This window comes from Meles meles, chromosome 12, assembly GCF_922984935.1.
Source record: "Meles meles chromosome 12, mMelMel3.1 paternal haplotype, whole genome shotgun sequence".
Lineage (NCBI taxonomy): Eukaryota > Metazoa > Chordata > Mammalia > Carnivora > Mustelidae > Meles > Meles meles.
Genome location: NC_060077.1, coordinates 21,794,142 through 21,814,572, shown reverse-complemented (window position 1 = coordinate 21,814,572; position 20,431 = coordinate 21,794,142). Strand labels below are relative to the sequence as shown.

Genomic DNA, 20,431 nt, shown 5'->3' with positions numbered 1-20,431 from the left:
TAAGAACAACACAACTCCCTTCTCCCTCCAAACTTCAAATTACACCTTTAGGAATGAGCCACAAAAGGAAAAGCTGAAAACGCCCATCATTCTGCCGAAAGCCCTCTAAGTTGCTGAGTGACATGAAAACGAAGTTTCAGTGGCATGCCTGCGGGACATCTGGCATTTGCCAAGGTTCAGCCATTCTCCGGCAAGGTAGCAAGGCACAGAGCATCAGCCATCAGGACTAGCTCAGAAATTCTGTCTACTACAAGTACGTGAGGACAACAGAGAAATGCACAGCAGTGCCACCAGCTGCGGTTATTTGGGTGGCAGTAAGAACCGTGAATGACACAGTAAACACAGATGCACTAAAATAAACCATTATCATGGCCAGCGCTGTCCGCTCGAACTTCCTGCCATGACAGTGATGCTGTGTATCTGCGCTGTCCAACAGCGGAGCCCCTGGCCACGGGCAGCTATCAGGCACTGGAAATGCGGCTTGCGAGGCACCGAGGAGGGAAATGTTTAACTCCACTGGATTTTAATTAACTTAACCTTATATCGAAATAGCCACCTGAGGTGAGCGGCTCCTGTGACATGGCAGGCGACGACCGTGAGGCCACTCCTCCAGAAAACTCTCGCAGAGTGAATTATGTAGCGAATTTTTATTACTAATTCTTCCCACTCACTTCTGGTGGAATACTTTCCTAGGAACCTCGTTTACCCTAATGACCGAATGGACTGTTTCTCTGGTTTACAGGGGAAAAAAAATATTCCCACCATTATTTAACTATTAATAAAATTAACATAATAATTATTACTCTTCCTCATTACTCCAGAGAAACCATCTAAGATTTCTATTGATCAGTATTCGATTCACCTAATTATGTAAAGTAGAGCCAAATTAACAATAAGAAAGCTGAATTTCTTTTAGAAAGTTTGGAATTGAGACCAGCCTTTCTTTCCATTCATCTGTATGAGCTATCAATTTTATTTTCACCTTTTTCTTTTTTTTGACCATGAAAGGACCTGCTTCTGGAAATATCCTTGGAGTAGCTGGAGCAACAGCTTCGCGTCAGCATTACCAGCAAACAAATGACAGAAGATGAGATGGGGGTCCTGTCCTGGGGGAGAACTGTTCGATTTCTTAAACTTCTTCCACCTACTTCACTTTCTAGAAGCACCGCAAGCTGCCTCCTGTCCAAACGACAGGCATGGAACAGAAAGAAGTACTTACGTGTGAGCAAGACAGGAGCTCCTTCATGATGTAGGTGTCATAAATTTGCCGGCTTCTGCAAAGGCGGTCTTCCTCATTTTCAAGCTTCTCATATTCTTTTATCTGGGGTTTTCAAAGTTACCATTGTTAGGTATGTCTTCCCAGAAAACTCACTTTATTAAAAGATATTACTCGCCCGGGCAAAAACCACTTCCACGGGAGATTAAGCAAATTGCTGAGCCGGCTACTCCACAGGAAACAACTATTTCTAATGTTGGAATAATGAAGTTGGGATAATTTAAATGCAACTTGAAACATACAAATGGGTTTTTTCCTATGATGAACCTCGACACTTAAATTTAGAAGCACAACATTAGGAAACAAACACTGCCATGGTTACAATTATCTTACAATATACCAGCCAGGGGCCATCCGTCCTTGCCAATTCTCCTCTCCAGAGCAAAAACCACTTAAATCTGGCTGTAATTCCGTTCTAAGACTTAGGATGGGGATTGTTCTCATTCAACTACAACATTACAAAACAGAAGGGGAAAAAAATATATACACACACACACACACACACACACACACACACACACACACACACAGTGTCAAGATTCCTACAAAGAGATGTTTAAAATAATCGGTTGAATATTTTAGAAAGGCATTAACCCAGAGATGAAAGCAAAGATTTTTTGGGTTGGAGCCTCAGTTGCACAATAAACTATTAATAAACAGGTTACTTCAAACAGCATATTCCGGTAACTTAGGGAAGCCATGTTAAGACAGGCCAAACACTAAAAATGTGCTTTAGAAATACTTGCCTTCTGTAGAACTGGTCCCAACCCTCTAATCTGATAACAGAAGCTCCTAGACTGGAGAAGTTGCTTTTATTTATTTACAGACATGTTCATAATCCAAAAGATAAGAGAATGAGGACACAAATGAAATACGGAGTTAGCAGGAAGACTGAGGCAAAGATCTTCAATATGATGACTAATTACTATTATGTGACTTACTTTTGGGAACAAAGCATTTTCAACAGACAGACAGTTGCTGACACTGACTTTCATAATATCTAGTATTCTTTATTCTGGGATGATAAAATAGAAATGAAAGTTACCTTTTTACAGTAAGGCAGGGTTTGATAGTTTTTAAATCAAAACCAGTAAATCCTATAAGAATTGCTGATAAAGAAGGGGCACAGTCAGCAGGGAGTGGGGTGTGTAAAATACTGAGGTCCCAGATGAGGGCCAGCTGGCTGACACATGGAGAAATTACTGGGGCCATATTATTGTCCTGAATTGTTGTCATCGGCGTTACCATGAGAGTCACAGGTCTGTGACTGTCGGGGCTTAGAATGGAGTCTTGTTGGAACAGACCAAAGTCTATCATGAAGGCAGGCGGACCAGAGTAGGTTATAGGCCATCCAACCAGAAAAGACTCTTCTAAGGCAGCAGCAATCCCCTGCAGTGTTAGCATTACCAAAGGACCTGGGCTTCACCCCCATGAGTTAATTCAGGACACAACAAGTCTCAGGAGTTCAAACACCATGCCAGACACAAATATGGTAGCTGGGCAGCAACAGAAGCCAGACACCAAAACCCGAAGTCCAGTCAGAAAATAAACAGAGAATCTGGCCGGGTTGACTTCATTGTTTTAATTTTAGGTAGGTCCAAAGGTCAACACAGAATTCTGGGATAACACAGGTAGACTGTTAGTGAACCAAAGGAAACATTTCTGCCTCAATAAGCAAACAAACCGAAGAAATAGTAAGCCTTCGTGGAACTATTATCCTTGAAAACAAATGTGAAGGAACACAAGATCTGCATTCCAGGGGGCCTAGGACGCAAGCTGACACCTGTTTGAACAAATGTTAATAATATGGAAGTTTTCCATGAACTGTAAAAATCTGATGCCACGGAACATTCTAGTTTCTTGGGCAAATCATACTCGGACCCACAATATGTACTTTACTAAAGAGACTAGTGCCACATAAACTCCAACCTGAATAACAGCAAAAGAAGGGCGTAAGGTGTCTGAGTGTCTGTGCCTGTAATTCAAAATCCACTTCCTGTTATCAGGAAGACCACTAATCAAAGAACACGCAGTCAACTATCAACCAGCCCTAGACAGGATGGTCTTACCACAGTCTGTGCTCGGAAAACACCACCTCTAATTGGGCAGTTAGGTTGACCAGGTCACCTGAGCAGGCAGAGGCCAGAGTTGGCAGAGGCAGTCAGCCAAGGTGAAATGTCTCCCCTTGAGCAGAAAAAGATACATTCACTTGGCGACATAGTGCCTTTCTGCTTGAGTGGTTCCAAAGCTCACGGCTGAACACGCAGCCTGAATGAGCAGAACCCTCGGAGCAAGCACTTCTGATCCACTGCTACCACATCTCCACTCTCTCACCACCATCGTAGGGAGATGGCCCTGCAAAGCCACTAATGGCCTCTGCTTGCCCAATCAAGGGTCTCTCTCGTCTGTAGCTTGACTGACTCCCCAGAAAGCATTCAACTGGTCTCTTCCACCTTCTTCTCTGACTTCTGTGATCTACACTCTCCAGTGGTTTGTGACGCTGGCTCCTCTTCTTCAGTCTCCCTTGGCTTCTTCCTCCTCTGTTGGACTTCTAAATACTGAAGTCCTCAGGACATGGGGCCAGAGCTCCCCTTTTTCACCTGTTATATATTCAGGTAAAACTACTCAGTCCTACAGTTTCAAATACCAATTCTATTCAGATGTCTAAGTTGGGATCTCTAGTACTCACTTCTTCCCCTGAGCTCTAGACTCTAAACATCTACCTACATATTTGCCATTTCCATATCCTCTCTACTCCCGCCAAGCATGCTCATCCCCTGGCCTTCTTTATCATGAACATGAGAAAAACCATCCTCCCAACTGCTTAAGCCAAAAAAGGAATAATCATCCTTGATTCCTGATCTTTTGCTCACACCCCTGCTTCTAACTCCCCCATACCAATTAATAATCAACCAATCATATTGGCTTTACATTTTCTCACAAACCCAGGCTCTGCTTCAGATAATTATCAGCTTTAAAGAACTGCCAAGGGAACAATCTTCCTGAGAAAACAACTGCAAATTCTGAATATATATAAAACCCAACCAGCAAGCACTAGCGAGTGACCAAAAGTATGTACATAATGGGGGAAGGGCATGGACCAGAAGCTGGAAAGTCAGAGAGGATATTCCTGAAAATAAAGAGCCAGACAGGCAGAGCTCCAAAATTCTGTGTAGAAACTCTTTAGTATCCCTGCTGGACCTCATGATGACATGTGAGCACAGCAGACCCAAAGCAGTCCAGCGAAGGTTAAAAGAACTGAATGAGATTCAGCTGCAACCCACTGTATAAAAAGAGCTTTGAAATTTGAGTAAGCTGAGTTAATTGCTAAAACAAAAAATCAATACTCTCTGAAGAAGCATATGGAGTTTAGAGTATCTATAATGTACCAATCCTACTGTACAAGATACAATTGAAGATTATTCTACATATCAAGAAATAGGAAAATATGGTCCCCATGCAAGAGAACAGATCATAAACAAAGACCATTCCAAGATGACTCTGATGTTGGAATTATCAGACAAGGATTTAATGCAGCTATTAGAACTAAACAATAAAGTATGGATCACTGAAAAAAAATTAAATTAAAAAAAGAACTATACTTAAAGACACGACAGAAAATATGCATGTAATGAATAAAAAGATATAAATTGGCAGCAGAAACATATGAACTATGAGAAAAACCAGTAAATTTTAGAACTAAAAAACATATCCAAAATAAAAAGTTCAATGGATGGGCATAATAGCGGAGTAGAGTCGTCGGAAGAGTCAATGAATTTGAAGACAGACCCATAGAAACTATCCCATCTGAAGAACAGAAAAAATATTTGGGGGAAAAATTGAATAGGGCATCAGTGATATTTGGTATGATATCCAAAAATCAAACATACATCTAACTGGAGTCCCAGAAAGAAGAGAAAGAGAGATTGAAGTAGAAAAAATGCTTTAAGGGTAATGGCCCAAATTTTATCAGATTTGGTGAAAGATACAAATTTACAGATTTCACAGAAGTCAGCAAACTCCACAAAGGATAAACTCCACTAAAATACAGAGATTTTCAAAAATGGGAGAGGGGTGGTAAGCAAGACACTTTTATGTTTATCTCAAAGAAACAGACTTTATATATAAAAACACTGGTTGAAAGTAGAAAGGAAAAGATATATCATGAAAACAGTAAGCATAATGAGACTGAATGGCTATAATAATATCCACTGAAGTCATTTTCAAGACAAAGACTATCACAAGCAATGAAGATGGACATTTCACATGAAAAGGTATAATCATAAATTCATATGCACCTAATAACATAGCTTTAAAATACATTTTTTAAATGACAAGAAAAAGAATAGACAATTCTACAGAGTTGGAGATTTAATCATCCCTCTCTCAGCAACTGATAGAACAAAGAGATCTAAAACCAGTAAAGACATGGAAGATCTATCACATCAATCCCCTTAATCTAGTTGATATTTACAGAATATTCACTTAACACTCCCATCCTCAATTTTCCATGGTCTTTAGAATAAAGCCTGAATTTGTTACTCTGGTCCCCAACCCTGTCTCCCTTGTCAACCTGATCTTATCTCATACTACCCCAATCCTCTCATCCACTATGAACATACCATTCTGGCCTTCTTTGAGTTCCTCAAACATGCCAAATTCTTTCCCACCACATTTGGGGCTATGTCTTAGCCGCATTTAGCTGAAAATGCTCTCTCTCCTACCCTGCTCTCATCTTCAAAAGACTAGCCTCCTTGTCAGTCAAATCTGTTTCCATGCCCGTTCTTCAGAGAGTTAGTCTTTGACCCATCACTCTGAAGTGGCCTCCAAGTCACAACACATCACACTGAGTTTTGAGTCTGCTTTCAGTCCCTGCACAGCAGTTATTACTTTCTGATATATTTCCTCTTATTCATTACTTTTTGTTTTCTGTTTCTCTCAACCAGAATAGAAGCTCAAGGAGAGCAAGGGCATTGTCTTATTCATCCAAGCAATGCTTGGCACTGGTGTTTGATAAATATTGGTTGAATGAAAGAAGAAAATCCTATAGAGTAACTTTGCCTGTGATCTTATAGTTACTCTCTGTTTTCCATGATTTATTTCTAAATTTAGGCATATATACATATTTTTATAAGCTGCCTCTAAACCTAGATGGAACAAATAAGTAGAACCAACACACTAAGTCATAACTACGTGTCAGTCACTGTTCTGGTGAGCTGATTTCACACACACAACCTTAAGAGACAGGCACTGTGATCCCCCTCATTCTTAGCTGTGGACACCCACATAGATAAGCTAGAGATTTTGTTTGCCCAAGTTTACACAGTTAGTAATAAGTGGAGTCCAAGTCCAAGCCCAGGCAGGCTGAATTTAGAGTTGGCACTCTTAACCACTAAGCTGTAGCCTCCCATACACCTGAACGGCATGCTATAGATACAGTTTAGAAAGGGACTCTCCACCCAGCATCCTGTCTGAGCTTCACACTTAGCCTGTGAAGCAGCCGGAGATGATTCATAACCTCATTTCCACAGACGAGGCAATAGAAGCTCAACAAGCAAGTGCCCCCGTGAGTGCTCCTCAGGTACAAGGATGGTGTACTGTTCACATTTGTAAGGTCCAGATCTGAAGTGTAGATGCTTCAGAGATGGCCCAACCACTGGCCCCAGGTCCCACAGCAAGTGACAGGCACAGCCGCACCAGAGACTAGCTAGGCCTTCTGTCTATGAGTCAAATACAGATGAAGATGAAGACCAATTATACCACAGAAGCAGAAGGCATAGAGTAAGTGTTACACAGCATTACAGACAACCAATGGGTTGCAAACCATCACGGAAGACTGGGCTAGTTGTCCACAGAGACTTGTTAGCAAATATACAAAGTGAGCTAGACCTTAAACGAAGCTAGGCTTTCCACAGGCTGAGAAGGCAAAGCAGCATTCTAGGCTGGAGGAAGGACCTACGAAAAGAAACAGAATGGGCTCAGCGGTTAGTGGGAGTTGTCTGTAAGAAGAGAGAGAAAGATAGAGAGGAAGGTAGGTGATGACTAATTTAGAGATGTGTGAATGTCAGAATAAGCTATGAGGCCTTTAACACACTGGAAATGGGTAACCACTAAGTCTGGGGGCTCAGGAAAGTGGAAATACAACATAAAAATGAATTTCAAGATATCAGACAAAAAAGTTTTCTAGGGATTGGGGTCATACAACAACCATCAGAAATAATCAAACTGATAAAACCAAGGACACAGAGAAGAATTATTAAAAACCTCAAGGCTTAAAGGTGGTACTAATTTAGAAAACTGCAATTTGAAGCCCCAAGACCGGATGGTGTCTTTAGTACAATGTGCTGCCAAAGCGAGCACTGGATGGTGTCTTCAAAAAAAAAGAATATAGAGCAAGCTGCTAAGGAGCTTTGGATGTTGTCCTCCAAGAAGATAATCTGATAAGCCAGATCCATCGTGTGCCAAACCAGAAGACAGGTGTGAAGAGCTGGGAGCAAGCCAACCAAGAGAAACTCTAATGTTTAAAGTTCAAATGGAAACACATCAGTAGTACTCACCGCCATATTGGCAAGAAGTGCTTAAGAAGTCACGCAAGTAGATTGCCCATCTGTTTCAACCTTGTAAAAATTATCTGTTAAAGATTTCTCTGTATTTGACAAGGAAACTTAGTACTTGCTGAAATTGGGAGAGGTGAGACTTTTAAGAACAGAGAAAGAAACTTCTTTTGACAGATCAAGCTGTGATACTCATCCAGATTACAATTCGGACCAAAATAATAAAAGTCACTTCATAGTGAGTAAGAGCCTTTTGGATTTGGCTTATTTTGTATACATGATGCTAGATATTTTGGCTATTCTCCCTGGAAATACATTAATATAGTGTTAAAAATGTGGCCTCTGCCTTCGGCTCAGGTCATGATCCCAGGGTCCTAGGATCGAGCCCCACATCGGGCTCTCTGCTCCGCAGGGAGCCTGCTTCCTCCTCTCTCTCTGCCTGCCTTTCTGCCTAGTTGTGATTTCTCTCTGTCAAATAAATAAAATATAAAAAAAAAAGAAAGTATGGAAAATAGCAAGTTTACAAGGACATTAATAATTCAGAAAGAATATCTCTCCAATTCTCAAACTTGTACAAAGATTACTAGTATCAGTCCTAATTATGCTTGGCTTTCTTTGGACCATTTAAAATGCTTTAGAGGATGCCTGGGGGGCTCAGTGGGTTAAGCATCTCCCTTCAGCTCAGGGGTCCTGAGATCCCGGGGTCCTGAGATCCAGTCCCCCATTGGGCTCGCAGCTTGGTCAGAAAGCCTGCTTCTCCATCTCCCTCTGCCCTTCCTCGCTGCTTGTGCTTGCTTTCCTCATGCTCTCTCTCTCTCTCTCTCTCTCTAATAAATAAATAAATAAATAATTCTTAAAATGCTTTAGGATAAGGCTACATCATGCTCATAATAGCATATGTCGTTTCTTAAATATATTTTAAGCTAAAATATTTCCTAATTTCAGTTCTAATTTCTTCTTTGACCCATAAGTTACTTACAAGTGTATTCATTTCCAAAGAGTTAAGCGTTTCTTAGTAAACTCTGTTATTAAATTTGAGTTTAATTCTATTGTGGTCAGAAAACACTCCAAACGATTTTGATCTTGAAATCTGCAGGAACTTTCTTTAGGACCTGGCAAATATTTTCTTTTGGTGTATCTTTCATGTGTACTTTAATGAAGGCAAATTCTATTTTTGCTGGGCGCAGCATTCTATATATGTCAATTAGGTCAAGTTTATTCATCACTTAAGATTTTCTGTATCCTTACTAATTTTTTTTTAAAGATTTTATTTATTTATTTATTTATTTATTTGACACAGAGAGAGAGATCACAAGTAGGCAGAGAGGCAGGCAGAGGGAAAGGGGGAAGCAGGCTCCCTGCTGAGCAGAGAGCCCGATGAGGGGCTCGATCCTAGGACCCTGGGATCATGACCTGAGCCGAAGGCAGAGGCTTTAACCCACTGAGCCACCCAGGTGCCCCAATCCTTACTAATTTTTTTGTCTGTCTGTTCTATAAATTTTTGAAGAGTGTGCGCTAATGTTTTCCACCAAGAATGCAGAGCTGTCTCATTTTAGATCTGTCAGTTTTGGCTTTATATATTTTGAAGTTACATTATTTGTAACATACAAGTTTAAGATTGTGATCCTGACCCCATTATCATTAAGAAATTTTCTCTACCTCCAAGTAGCATTTACCATATACTTGGTCTGATACTGGTGTTGCTGTACCAGCTTTGCTTCGGTTGGTGCTTGTCTCTGTGTATCGTCTGCCATCCTTCTGTTTGAAGTATGTCACTTGTAAGCAGCATGTAATGGGGTTTTGGTGATTTATTCAGGCAGACAAACTCAGACTTTTACCAGGGAGTATGCAGTCCATTCACATTAAATGTCCTTACTTGTGTAGAAGGATTTAGAGTTACCATCTTATTATTTTCAATTTGACTCATCTATTTTATGTCCTTTTATTCCTTTTTTAATTAATCCATTATTATTTTATTCCATTTTCCCTCTTTTAACTTGTTAGATATACACATTTAACCCCATTAAGAGTTGCCTTAGAGATTACAATATGCATCCTTAACTGATTACAAGTCAATGCAAATTATTACTTTTACTATCCAACCCCCCAATAATCCTAGGATCTTTAAAACACTTTAACTTCTTTAACCCCTTCTTACCTACTATCATACATTTTAGTTTTATATACATTTTAAAATATAAATACATTACTGTTTTGCATGGTCAACATTCATTTTTATTTTATGTACATATCACCCTTCATATGACCTCATTCCTTCCTGCATTTCCATCTGGGATTATTTTCCTTCTGCCTAAAGTATCTCTTCTTAGTATTTGTTGTAATGCAGTTCCATGACTGACAAAATTCCCTCAGTTTTTCTCTGAAAACACCTTTATTTCACCTTCATTTTGAAGGAAATTTTTGCTGGGAATAGAATTCTAGGTTGGCAGGGTTTGGGGTGTTGTTTGCTTGGTTTGTGATTTAGATGGCCACTTTACTGTCTAGTTTGTCTCGCTGCTATTGTTGTTTGTTTTAACTGTTTCTTCTAAGACGTCATAGTCAGTCATATTATTTGTTGCTCCTTTAAAAGTAATGTGTCTTTTTCCACTCTCTCTCGTTGCTTTGAAGACTTTCTCTTTGTCAGTTTCTACGCTGTTATATTGATGTCAAAGACAGTTTTCCTTCATAGCAATTCTACTTGGGGTTTTCTAAGTTCCCTGAATCTGTAAGCAGCTCTCATCACTTTGTAAAATTCTTACTATTATCTCTTCAAATATTGTTTCTGCCCCATTCACTCTCTTCTTCTATATATTCCAATTCTACATGTTAGACCTTTTAGCCATATTCCACATGTCTTCAATATCCTCATCTATTTCTTTTTTATAGGCTTTCTTCTCCATGTTTTAGTGTGAAATTATCTACTGACCTGCCAACTTATTAATCCTATCTTATGTTGTGACCAATCTGCTATTGATTCTAGTCCTTGGGTTCCAGCTTTAAATATTATACTTGAAGTCCCAGATTCTCCATTTGGTTCTTCATAATAAATTGGACTGAAATTCACTATTCCTCCATCTGTTTTGACTATTTTTTCCTCTATTGTCTTAAACATATTATTTATGGTTTGGATTTTTTTATTATTATTATTTACAGTTCTTTTAAGTACTTGTCACCTAACTTCAATATCTGAGCTACCTGTGGGTCAACTTCTATTATCTTATGAGATATGTGATCTTGTATCTTAGATGTCCACTATTTTTTTTCTGTATGCTGAACACTGTAGGGTCTCTCTATATTACTTACACCTGCAAAAAAAGGACAGAGGCCTCCCTTGTACTCTGCTTCACGGGTGGAAAGAGAGTTCATCACCCAATACAGGATGGGACTGGGCTGGGTCTCCATTTTTGCAGGACTCAGTCTGCCTCTGGTTTCCCTTGTTCCTAAGGCGGGGCTCTCCACAGAGTGCACTGAGAAGTCTTTGTCTGCACTAGACTCAGTTCTGCCTGCAGGAAGTTTTCAGAATAGCTCGTTGGCATCCTTGACATAATTCTTGAGAGGGAGACTAATCACACGTTTGGGGCTCCTCCAGTTTCATTTGTTTCTTACTCTAGCCCCAGAAACCTCTTCTGGCTTTTCTGTCTCCCAAAGGCAGCCTTCTATTTGGGGCCAAACCTGGACTCTTGTCTGCTCACTATACCTGGAACTCAGTAGCTGCCCCCGGTGATAAGTAGCCACAGATCTTTAGTGTCAATCAACTGCTCCCTAGGGTTTTCATCTCTTGCCTGTTCTGTTTTCAGATTCCTTCCACCACAGGTCCAGATTTCAAGACAGCAGCGTGAGGCTGTGGGAGATTTCAGTGAGGCTTCCAGAAGTTCCTGGCCTATGTCTTCAGCTCCATTCCAAATGTCGTACTGGGGAAACCAGCTGTGTGCCTGAGATTCCCCTTTCCCACCACATCTCCAATTTGTCACTCTGGCCGTGTATGACCAGAAAACGTTCGTGGTTTCTCTTTCACTCAGTGGAGGCCCTCTGCCTTAGCTTATGTCTCCAGAATCAGCAAGCTTCTACAGAAAATCAAACAGCTGCTGATCCTCAGTGCCCCTCTGAATGATAATCCCTCCTCCAGAGATTTAACCCAACTATTCCTCAGTGCTTCCAGAGCCCTTGAAAATATGATTTTTACAGACGTTGTCAGTCTCTAGTCCACTATAGATTATACCTTGTGCTACTAATTACGGTCAATGAATTTCTACGTATTTATAAGATACGCAGTAGTCTTGATATTTTCCAAAGCACAGTCTACATATGCTTTTACAATAAAAGCATCAGTAAAACAGTAACTTCTTACCTCTTCATAAAACTTCACCTGAGGTACAGCTTCATTAATTTCATTCAAACAAAAATCTTTAAATAGCAAGAAACCTAAAGGAAAAGAATAAGAAATTTCAGGGTGGGCAATAAATTGAAATTTTACCCCACAGGGTGTTTTCAAAGTAGTATGTTTATATTTCAACCTCTTCCTCCCCTACCTTCAAAAATAATAATAAAGATTTGGGGGCACCTGGGTGGCTCAGTTAGTTAAGTGGCTAACTTGATTTTGACTCAGGTCATGATCTCAGGGTTGTGAGCTCGAGCCTCGCCTTGGGCTCTGCGCCGGGTGTAGAGTCCACTTAAGAGTCTCTCTCTCCTTCTCTCTCTGCCCCTCCCCACTCCTCCCTCCCTCTCAAAATTTAACAGTAATAATAAAGATTTCAAAGGGGTAATTATACCCTAGAAGAAAATACTCCACATAAAGTAAGAGTACCCCATACCTGGTTCCTGGCTTTGGGTTCCTTCCCTGCTGGCAATGCCCACCCCTCACTTTTAAAAACTGCATGATAAGCAGTACCAATGGTCACCACTGCTTAGAGCCACTGGTCACTACAGCAAATGGAAGAATAACCAAAGAAATAGGAGGTATGGATAGTGTGGAAGTGTTGGTAAGAGTCATCATAAAGCTAGTAAACACTATGCACACAGAAACAGGACAAAATTTCTCCCTCCATAAAAAAAGACAGAAGGACTTTCAAAACCTTCCCAGGCTTTCCTCTTACCACTTACTTCCTCGAAATACCAAATACCCTGTGCTAGAGCAGACTACCCACTCCCAGATTATTCTCTGCTCCCCTTTCAACCACCAGCACCTTACACCTGGAACACAGACTCCACTGCACAGTGCCTGGTACACAGAGGAGTCCGAGAGATGTTTGCAGAACAAATGCATGTTTACATAACCCTTCCAACATGGCTCTGTCAAGGTACTTAGCACACTCCAACTAGTTACCTGATTTATAAGTCCCTCCTGCATTTGCAAATCAACTGCCTAGCTTAATGCCCAGCACACAGTCAAGCCTAATTGAAAACATGAAGTTCACTGTGACAAGCTGATACCAAACTGAAGGCAGAGATTATAAAAGGTCAAAAACAAACTTAAAAGCCAAAAAAAAAAAAAAAAAAAGTCAAAACAGGGGTGCCCTGGTGGCACAGTCAGTTAACCGTTCAACTCTTGGTTTTAGTTCAGGTCGTGATCTCAGAGTCATGAGAACAACCCCAGCACAAGCACATAGTCTACTTTGGATCCTCTCTTTCTCTCCCTCTATCCTCCCTGCTCGTGCTCTCTCTATCTCAAATAAATAGATAAATCTTTAAAAAAAAAAAAAAGGTCAAAAGAATGAAAGGACTGCTGGAAGAAACAGAACTCACAGGACGGAACTGGAGGAAAGACTCAACAACAAGTCTAAGATGTAAGGAGAAGGTAGACTGGAATTTTCTAGGTAGGACAGAGAGAGCCAAAAGAAGCAGCTTTGACAGGTTTTAACTGAAGTTAGCCAAAAAAAAACATGTAACTTGAACCTGTCCATTACGGCTCCATAAGTTCCCCTCCATAGTTCCAGGAGGATGACCTCTGAAAATAGTAAATGTTCACTGAGCAGAGCTAGAAGAAAGTATTAGGTCTCCTTAGTTATATCAGCAAGGCCAGACTAAGCAGGGTCAGGTGCGGACTGGCGGCAGGGACATGGGCATGCTCCTTCCATCTCCAGGAACTGAAGACAGACTGACATATGAAGCAAGAAGGAAACTCAGGAAGCAGACAAATAGAGCTGATGCAAATTTCTACCTATTTGCACATCTGTATTTTCATTTTAAATAAGAGACATGGTTACCTTTTCATTCTCATGCATGTCAAAGTATGTAATTTCAAATTTCCCTTGTCATTTCTTCTTTGACTCATGAGTCACTCAGAAATATGCAGTTTGAGTTCCAGATATTTTGGGGTTTTCAGGTATTTTTCTGATATTGATTTCTGGTTATATCTGCTGTGGTCAGAGAACATGTTCAGCGTGATTTCAATGCTTTCACAATTGATCGAAATGGCTTTGGCCCCAAATTTGGTCCATCTAGGTAAATGCTTCATGGGCACTTGGGGGAAAAAGTATATACAGTACAATGTTCCATTAAACAAAATATAAAGGCAATGAAGCTGAGTTGGTTGGTCTGGCTGTTCAAGTCCCTCATCCAAATCCTTACTTAATGATTGTCTCATTAGTCTATCCATTACCAACGGAGGACTGTTGAAATCCCCACCAGCAACTGTGGATTTGCTCATCTTTTTTCGGTTGTGTCACCTTTTGGTTGATATATTTCTTTTTCTATTTTGAGGAGAGATAACTAAAATGAGAATTTGAACTGAGATTATTTTGACCATACGAGAGATGTTCTTTTGACATCTAAATGACTAATGAACTAATATGCCACATATGGACCACTGGGCTGGACTTGGAATCAAGGGGAAATGGCTCAACTCTCCCACCATGCTCTCTGGAATCAAGGCCTTAGTTTCTCCTCCAGCCTCTCAGACTGTTCTCTCCCAAGCTCCCTGCACTGAGGCCACATGTCTGCATTCCAGTTCCTCTCTAATACCAAACCTGATCTGCTCTCAAGGTTATCAACTTGCTTTCCCCACTTCCTAAAACACGCTCCCTAACCCTGTGGACCTGCAGAGCTCAGCTCAAACATCCCCCCCCCCCCCACCCTTAGGCCTTCCAGCATTCTCATTCATGTTCCTTCTCTCTCTGAGACACACATGGACACGCTTTTATAGCACTTGCAACTAGCAAAAACTATCACACATATATGTTTGCTTGTTTCATTATTATTGACCTCCCCCACAACAATGTAAACTGCATATGGGAAGGCCACAGAGGTCTTATTCTCTACTACATATACAGGACCGAGAATACCATGATACAGAGAGATTGCAGAAGGAGAAACAAGGGAAGGAGGAAGGAAGGGGACATGGGAGAGGAGGGACAAATAAGGAAAAGGGAAGAGGGAGGAAGGAGGGAGGGGAGGAGAGGGAAAGAAGGAGGATGAGGGAGAGAGAATTGAATGAATGCACATCTAACTGCAAATGTTTCTACCTGCTTCTTTAGTGCAATTTCCATTGTCAATGCGTGGGGTGAGCAGAAGAATGACTAACATACTGAAGAAAAAAAGCCCCATTATTTTCCTCATGTCTGCACACAAACTGAAGGCTTACTTTCTATCTCAGCAGCTACTAAAATGGAACAGCAAGAAGAAAGGTGTTTTGCCTTTTAGATAAACTCTAGATCACTGTGTTTCAGGCTGAGAGCAATTTCCCTTCGATAGGCTTAAATCACACACAAAAACCCCCAAATGAAGCATCTCTCAGATTAGAACAAAAGCTAAAGGGCAAAAATAAGGAAATAATTTGAATGACAGGTTCACTTCATCAATGGTTTTTCTCCAGATTTTAAAGAATAAAGAATAGCGACCAAGCACCTGCCTTTACTAGATAACTATGGAATGTGTTTACCCTTGTTTCTATATTTGGGCCACTGCAAACTGCCTGCATACTGATTAACTTTTGAGTATATATAACATCCAGAAAAAGTAAACTATCCCAATTTGTCACCACAATACTTAGCAAAAATTAGGAGAAAGAATTGTATTGTAAAATACCAAGGAGAATTTTTTTTATATTATGCAAATATAACTTTTATACTGCATTTTATTAAATATCAATTAAGAATGTTTTAAAGTATCAAATATGAATTTCTATGAGAAATTCTGAACTGTTACTTCCTTAAAAATTTTCAAAGGAGAAAGAAAAATTATGAAAAAATGTCTTGGATGCCTGGTTGGCTCAGTGGGTTAAATGCCTCCAGCTCAGGTCACGATCCCAGGGTCTTGGGATCGGGCCCCACGTTGGGCTCCCTACTCAGCGGGGAATCTGCTTCTCTCTCTCCCCTTCCCCCTGCTCATGCTCTCTCCCTATCTCACTCTCACTCTTCCTCAAATAAATAAATTTTTTTAAATCTTAAAAAAAAAAGTCTTGCAAGAAATGGTATTTGTCCTAGGTTTTGCCAAGGAGATTCAAACACTGGGAAGTATAGTTTGTGTAATTGCTAGAAGTTTCTACCAATACTGACTGATTTGACTAGGTATTTCCCGAGTCTTTACTAAGAGCCATTGTGCTACACATTAGGGATACAGTGGTGAAGATAGAGTCTTTTTCCCATAAGGGACTTACAGATTTGGTGTAAGGGACAGACAACAAAATAGTACACAGATAAAATAAGTGCAATTTATGTAAATGATATAAAGAAATTTCCAAAAGTGCTGAGATTGATGATAAAAAGAAGGAAATGCATGTCATACAAAATGACAATAAGACCTCCCTGGGCTGTGAGATGAACAAATTACAAAGCATTTCTACTTAGAAAAGGCTAAAATGTTTAATCTTACTCCTATTCAATAATGTGTTAGAGGTCTTAGCCAGTACATTAAGGCAAGAAAAGGAAATAAAAGCTACTCAAAATGGAAAGGAAGAATTAAACCTGATTCTATTCGGGGCGCCTGGGTGGCCCCGTTGGTTAAGTGTCCAACTTGTGATTTTGGCTGAGGTCATGATCTCATAAAAAAAAATTTTTAAACAAAACTGATTCTATTCATAAATAAGCTGCATATCCACATAGCAAATACTATCTACAATGTTACTAGGATATGTAAGTGAATTTTAGCAAGGCCCCAAGCTACAAGGCCACTAGATAAGAATTAATGACATTCTGATATACTCAGATCACACAATTTTAAAACAAGTCCATTTGCAATAACATCAAAGAACAAGAAATACTTAGGAATAAATAAATAAGAGATATGTGACTATTACGTTGAAAACTATAGAATATTACTGGTGGAAATTAAGGTAGACCTAAATAAATAAAAAAGACTTACTCAGTTTAATGACTGGAAGATTCAGTATTGCTGAGATGTATATTCTCCCAGAAGTGATCTTTAAATTCAATATATAATTCCATTATAATCTCTGGAGGCTTTATTTTTAAGATTTTATTTATTTGACAGAGATCACAAGTAGGCAGAGAGGCAGGCAGGCAGAGAGAGAGAGGGAGAAGCAGGCTCCCTGCTGAGCAGAGAGACTGATGTGGGGCTCGATCCCAGGACCCTGGGATCATGACCTGAGCTGAAGGCAGAGGATTTAACCCACTGAACCACCCAGGCGCCCCTCTGGAGTCTTTTTAAAGAAATTGACAAGTTTTTATTCTAAATGTGTATGGAAATGCAAGAAACCTAAAATACCCAAAACACCTTGAAAAAGAGGAAAGAAGTCCAAGGACTTACACTACCTGATTTCAAGATTCATTATACAGCCATGGTAATCAGCGTGGTATTGGCATAAGACTAAATCAGTGGAACAGAACTACAGATCCAGAAAAATAACCTTCACTTGAATGGTCAGCTTATTTTCAACAAAGGCACTAGAGCAATTTATTGGGAAAAGAAACTCTTCTCAATGAGTGGACTGGGAAAACTTATATCCCAATGAGGAGGGGAAAAAGGCAAACCTTACCTTAAATTTAAATAATTAAATTTAGACTGATCATAGAATTAAATGTAAAAGGCAAAATTATAAAACTTCTAGAAAATGTATAGAATATCTTCACAGAAAATACTTATGCAGAAGATTTCTTGGGCAGAAAATTAAAAAATAATAATAAATTAGACTTTATCAAGATTTAGCACTATGTTCATCAAAAGACACTTAAGAAAACAGACCAGCTACAGACTGAGGATAAAATATTACAAAACTTAAATCTGAAAAAGGCCTTGCATTCAATTTATATATACTTTTTAATAAAGCCTCTTACAAATCAATTTTTAAAAGAAACCACCATAAAAAAAAAGTGTGTATACATTTGAACACTTCATAAAGGAAGAGATAGGAGTGGCCAATAAGCACATGAAATGGACTCCATGTCATTGGTCATCATGCACATGTAAGTTAAATCACTTTGAGATACCACTGCATAACTATCTGAATGGCAGAGTTTAAAAAAGACTGACAATACTGTATGCTAGCAACCAGAACTCTCATTCGCTGAGAAGCATATACAATGCCTTGGACTCCTCATGCCTCTGAGTCAACAGGCAAAGAAGGGAGTCACTTGCTGGCTGGGGTGACTGATCCTGACTAGCCCAGGGGACACTGGATGCCTCCTGCACCATGGAGGGAAAGAAGAGTATGTGTGGAATACAGGAGATCCCCTCTCTTAATATGACCATGCCCTGTCATTAATGTCAATGGAAAACTACAACAACGCAACTCAGGCAGGACTGCTAATGGCCCAGACCCTTCAGGAATGAAGGCTGAGTCAGCAATACCAGTTACAATGTATGATCAGTTACAGAAACGAAGGACTGATAACTGTCATGATTATTTCCTCCTTATTGTGTGTGTATGTGTGTATTAAACAAGTAATTTTGTTTTCTTCCCCCCCCTCCCCCCATTATGCCCTTACCCAGTAACATAAGGTGTGCTAACTTTGTAGCATAGTAAATGTTGTTGACTCTACATTGTGGCATTTATGATACAGGATACCAAGGAGAAGAATGAACATTCCCTATCATTTTGCACCCGCCTCTGGGGAAAGAGTTAGCACATTTTGGTTATATGCAGGTAGTCATATCATCGTTGGGTGGGGGGTATGGTCTTATTATCTCTATTAGAGAATTAAATACAGTCTAAGGAGATGCATAGATGCCAAGTGACAAAAGATGGACTTGTGATGGCAATTTTTGTGTTAACCTAGTGGGTATTTGGGGATACAAATTTAGATTGACATCTAAATTGGTGAACTGTGAGTAAGCCGACCACTCTCCACAGCGTGGGTGGGCATCATTCAATGAGCTGAAGTCCTGACTAGGAAAGACCAGCCTCCGTGAGGAAAAAGAAATTCTCCCAGCAGACTGCCTCCAGACTTTATCTGCACATCCATTCTCCTGGGTCTCGGGCCAGCCAGCCCACTCTGTGGATTCGGACCTGCCAGGAACCAATTCCTTATCATTAATCTCTCTCCCTACATACACACACACACACACACACACACACACACACACACACACCCCTATTGGTCCTGTTTCTCTGGAGAACCCCTGACTAAACACAGACACAGATACTAAACACAGACTAAACCCCTGACAAAAACACAGATTTTGAGCAGTCTATAGAATGTATACTCACTCAGGAAAATAGTCTGAACGTTTCGTATAAAGTCAAACACACCCCTAACACACAACTCAGCAACTCCACTATTAGGGTATTTATATACCCAGTGGTAACATATGGCTCCAAAAAGATGTGTACATGAATCTTCATAGCAGGTATAGTCATAATTTATTTGAAATAATCCAAAATCCATCAACTGAGGGATAAATAGTGATATTTTCACACAATGGGTTACTAGTCAGCAATAAAACACCGAAACATACAGCAACATAAGTAAATGCCAGGCATTTTGCTTGTCCAAAAGCACCAGACACAAAAGAGCATATGCTCTGTAATTCTTTGTGTATGAAGTTCTAGAACAGGCAAAACTCATCTACAGTTTGAAAAAAGGAAGAAAAGGAGGCATGAAATTGACTGGGAAGGGCATAAGGGAAATTTTGGGGGACAAAATGTTCTGTAGCTTGATAGAGATGTGGGCTTGTGCATTTATCAAAATGAAATTGTGAACAGTAGTATAAGAAAATTTACTTTAAACAATATTAACTCTAGCGAGTAGGTCTGCATTTCCTAGCAACAGGAGTTGGCAGTTCTGAAACTACTCATGGTGCGTTCTAGGCTTATACAAATGAGCAACTACATTGAGCATAACAGGAGCCTTCTTGAAAAAGTGGTAAAAGGGAGAAAAAAACAGAAAGGATATTGTAGTAATGGATTGGAATGGGGTATCCATTTGGGCTCACTGTTTTTACCAGAAAGACAAACAGATGTACACACACACACACACACACACACACACACACAAACACCCTTGCTCTTTCACTGAAAAGACCTAGAGGCAATGAACACGGCTAGTGCCCGTGTTAGGGATTCTCAATACCATTCTCTGTTAAAAGGAACTAGAGACCCTTGAAGAAAAGCTGCTTGATTCTAGGGCAGGAGCAGTGAATACCAAGTTGAGCTCCAGACATCTTATTTTCCTAGAGAGTAAGACAGTAAGAAAGGCTCAAAGGATGA

At 40.0% G+C, this 20,431-nt stretch overlaps 1 protein-coding gene across 4 annotated transcripts in view; it reads right to left on the bottom strand.

Moving 5' to 3' along the window:
- Positions 1-20,431, bottom strand: part of GRK3 (G protein-coupled receptor kinase 3) — a 122,867-nt gene that overhangs the window by 52,858 nt on the left and 49,578 nt on the right. For 3 of the 4 annotated variants that reach the window (XR_006821034.1, XM_046024742.1, XM_046024741.1), the window contains exons 3-4: positions 12,179-12,252; positions 1,220-1,321 (exon numbers count right to left, since the gene is read on the bottom strand). Coding sequence is in view for 3 of the 4 variants with exons in the window: in XM_046024742.1 (XP_045880698.1) it covers positions 1,220-1,321; positions 12,179-12,252 (176 nt within the window). In the remaining variant the exon portion in view is untranslated. The remainder of the gene's footprint in view (positions 1-1,219; positions 1,322-12,178; positions 12,253-20,431) is intronic. The other variant, XM_046024743.1, reaches the window with a different exon arrangement.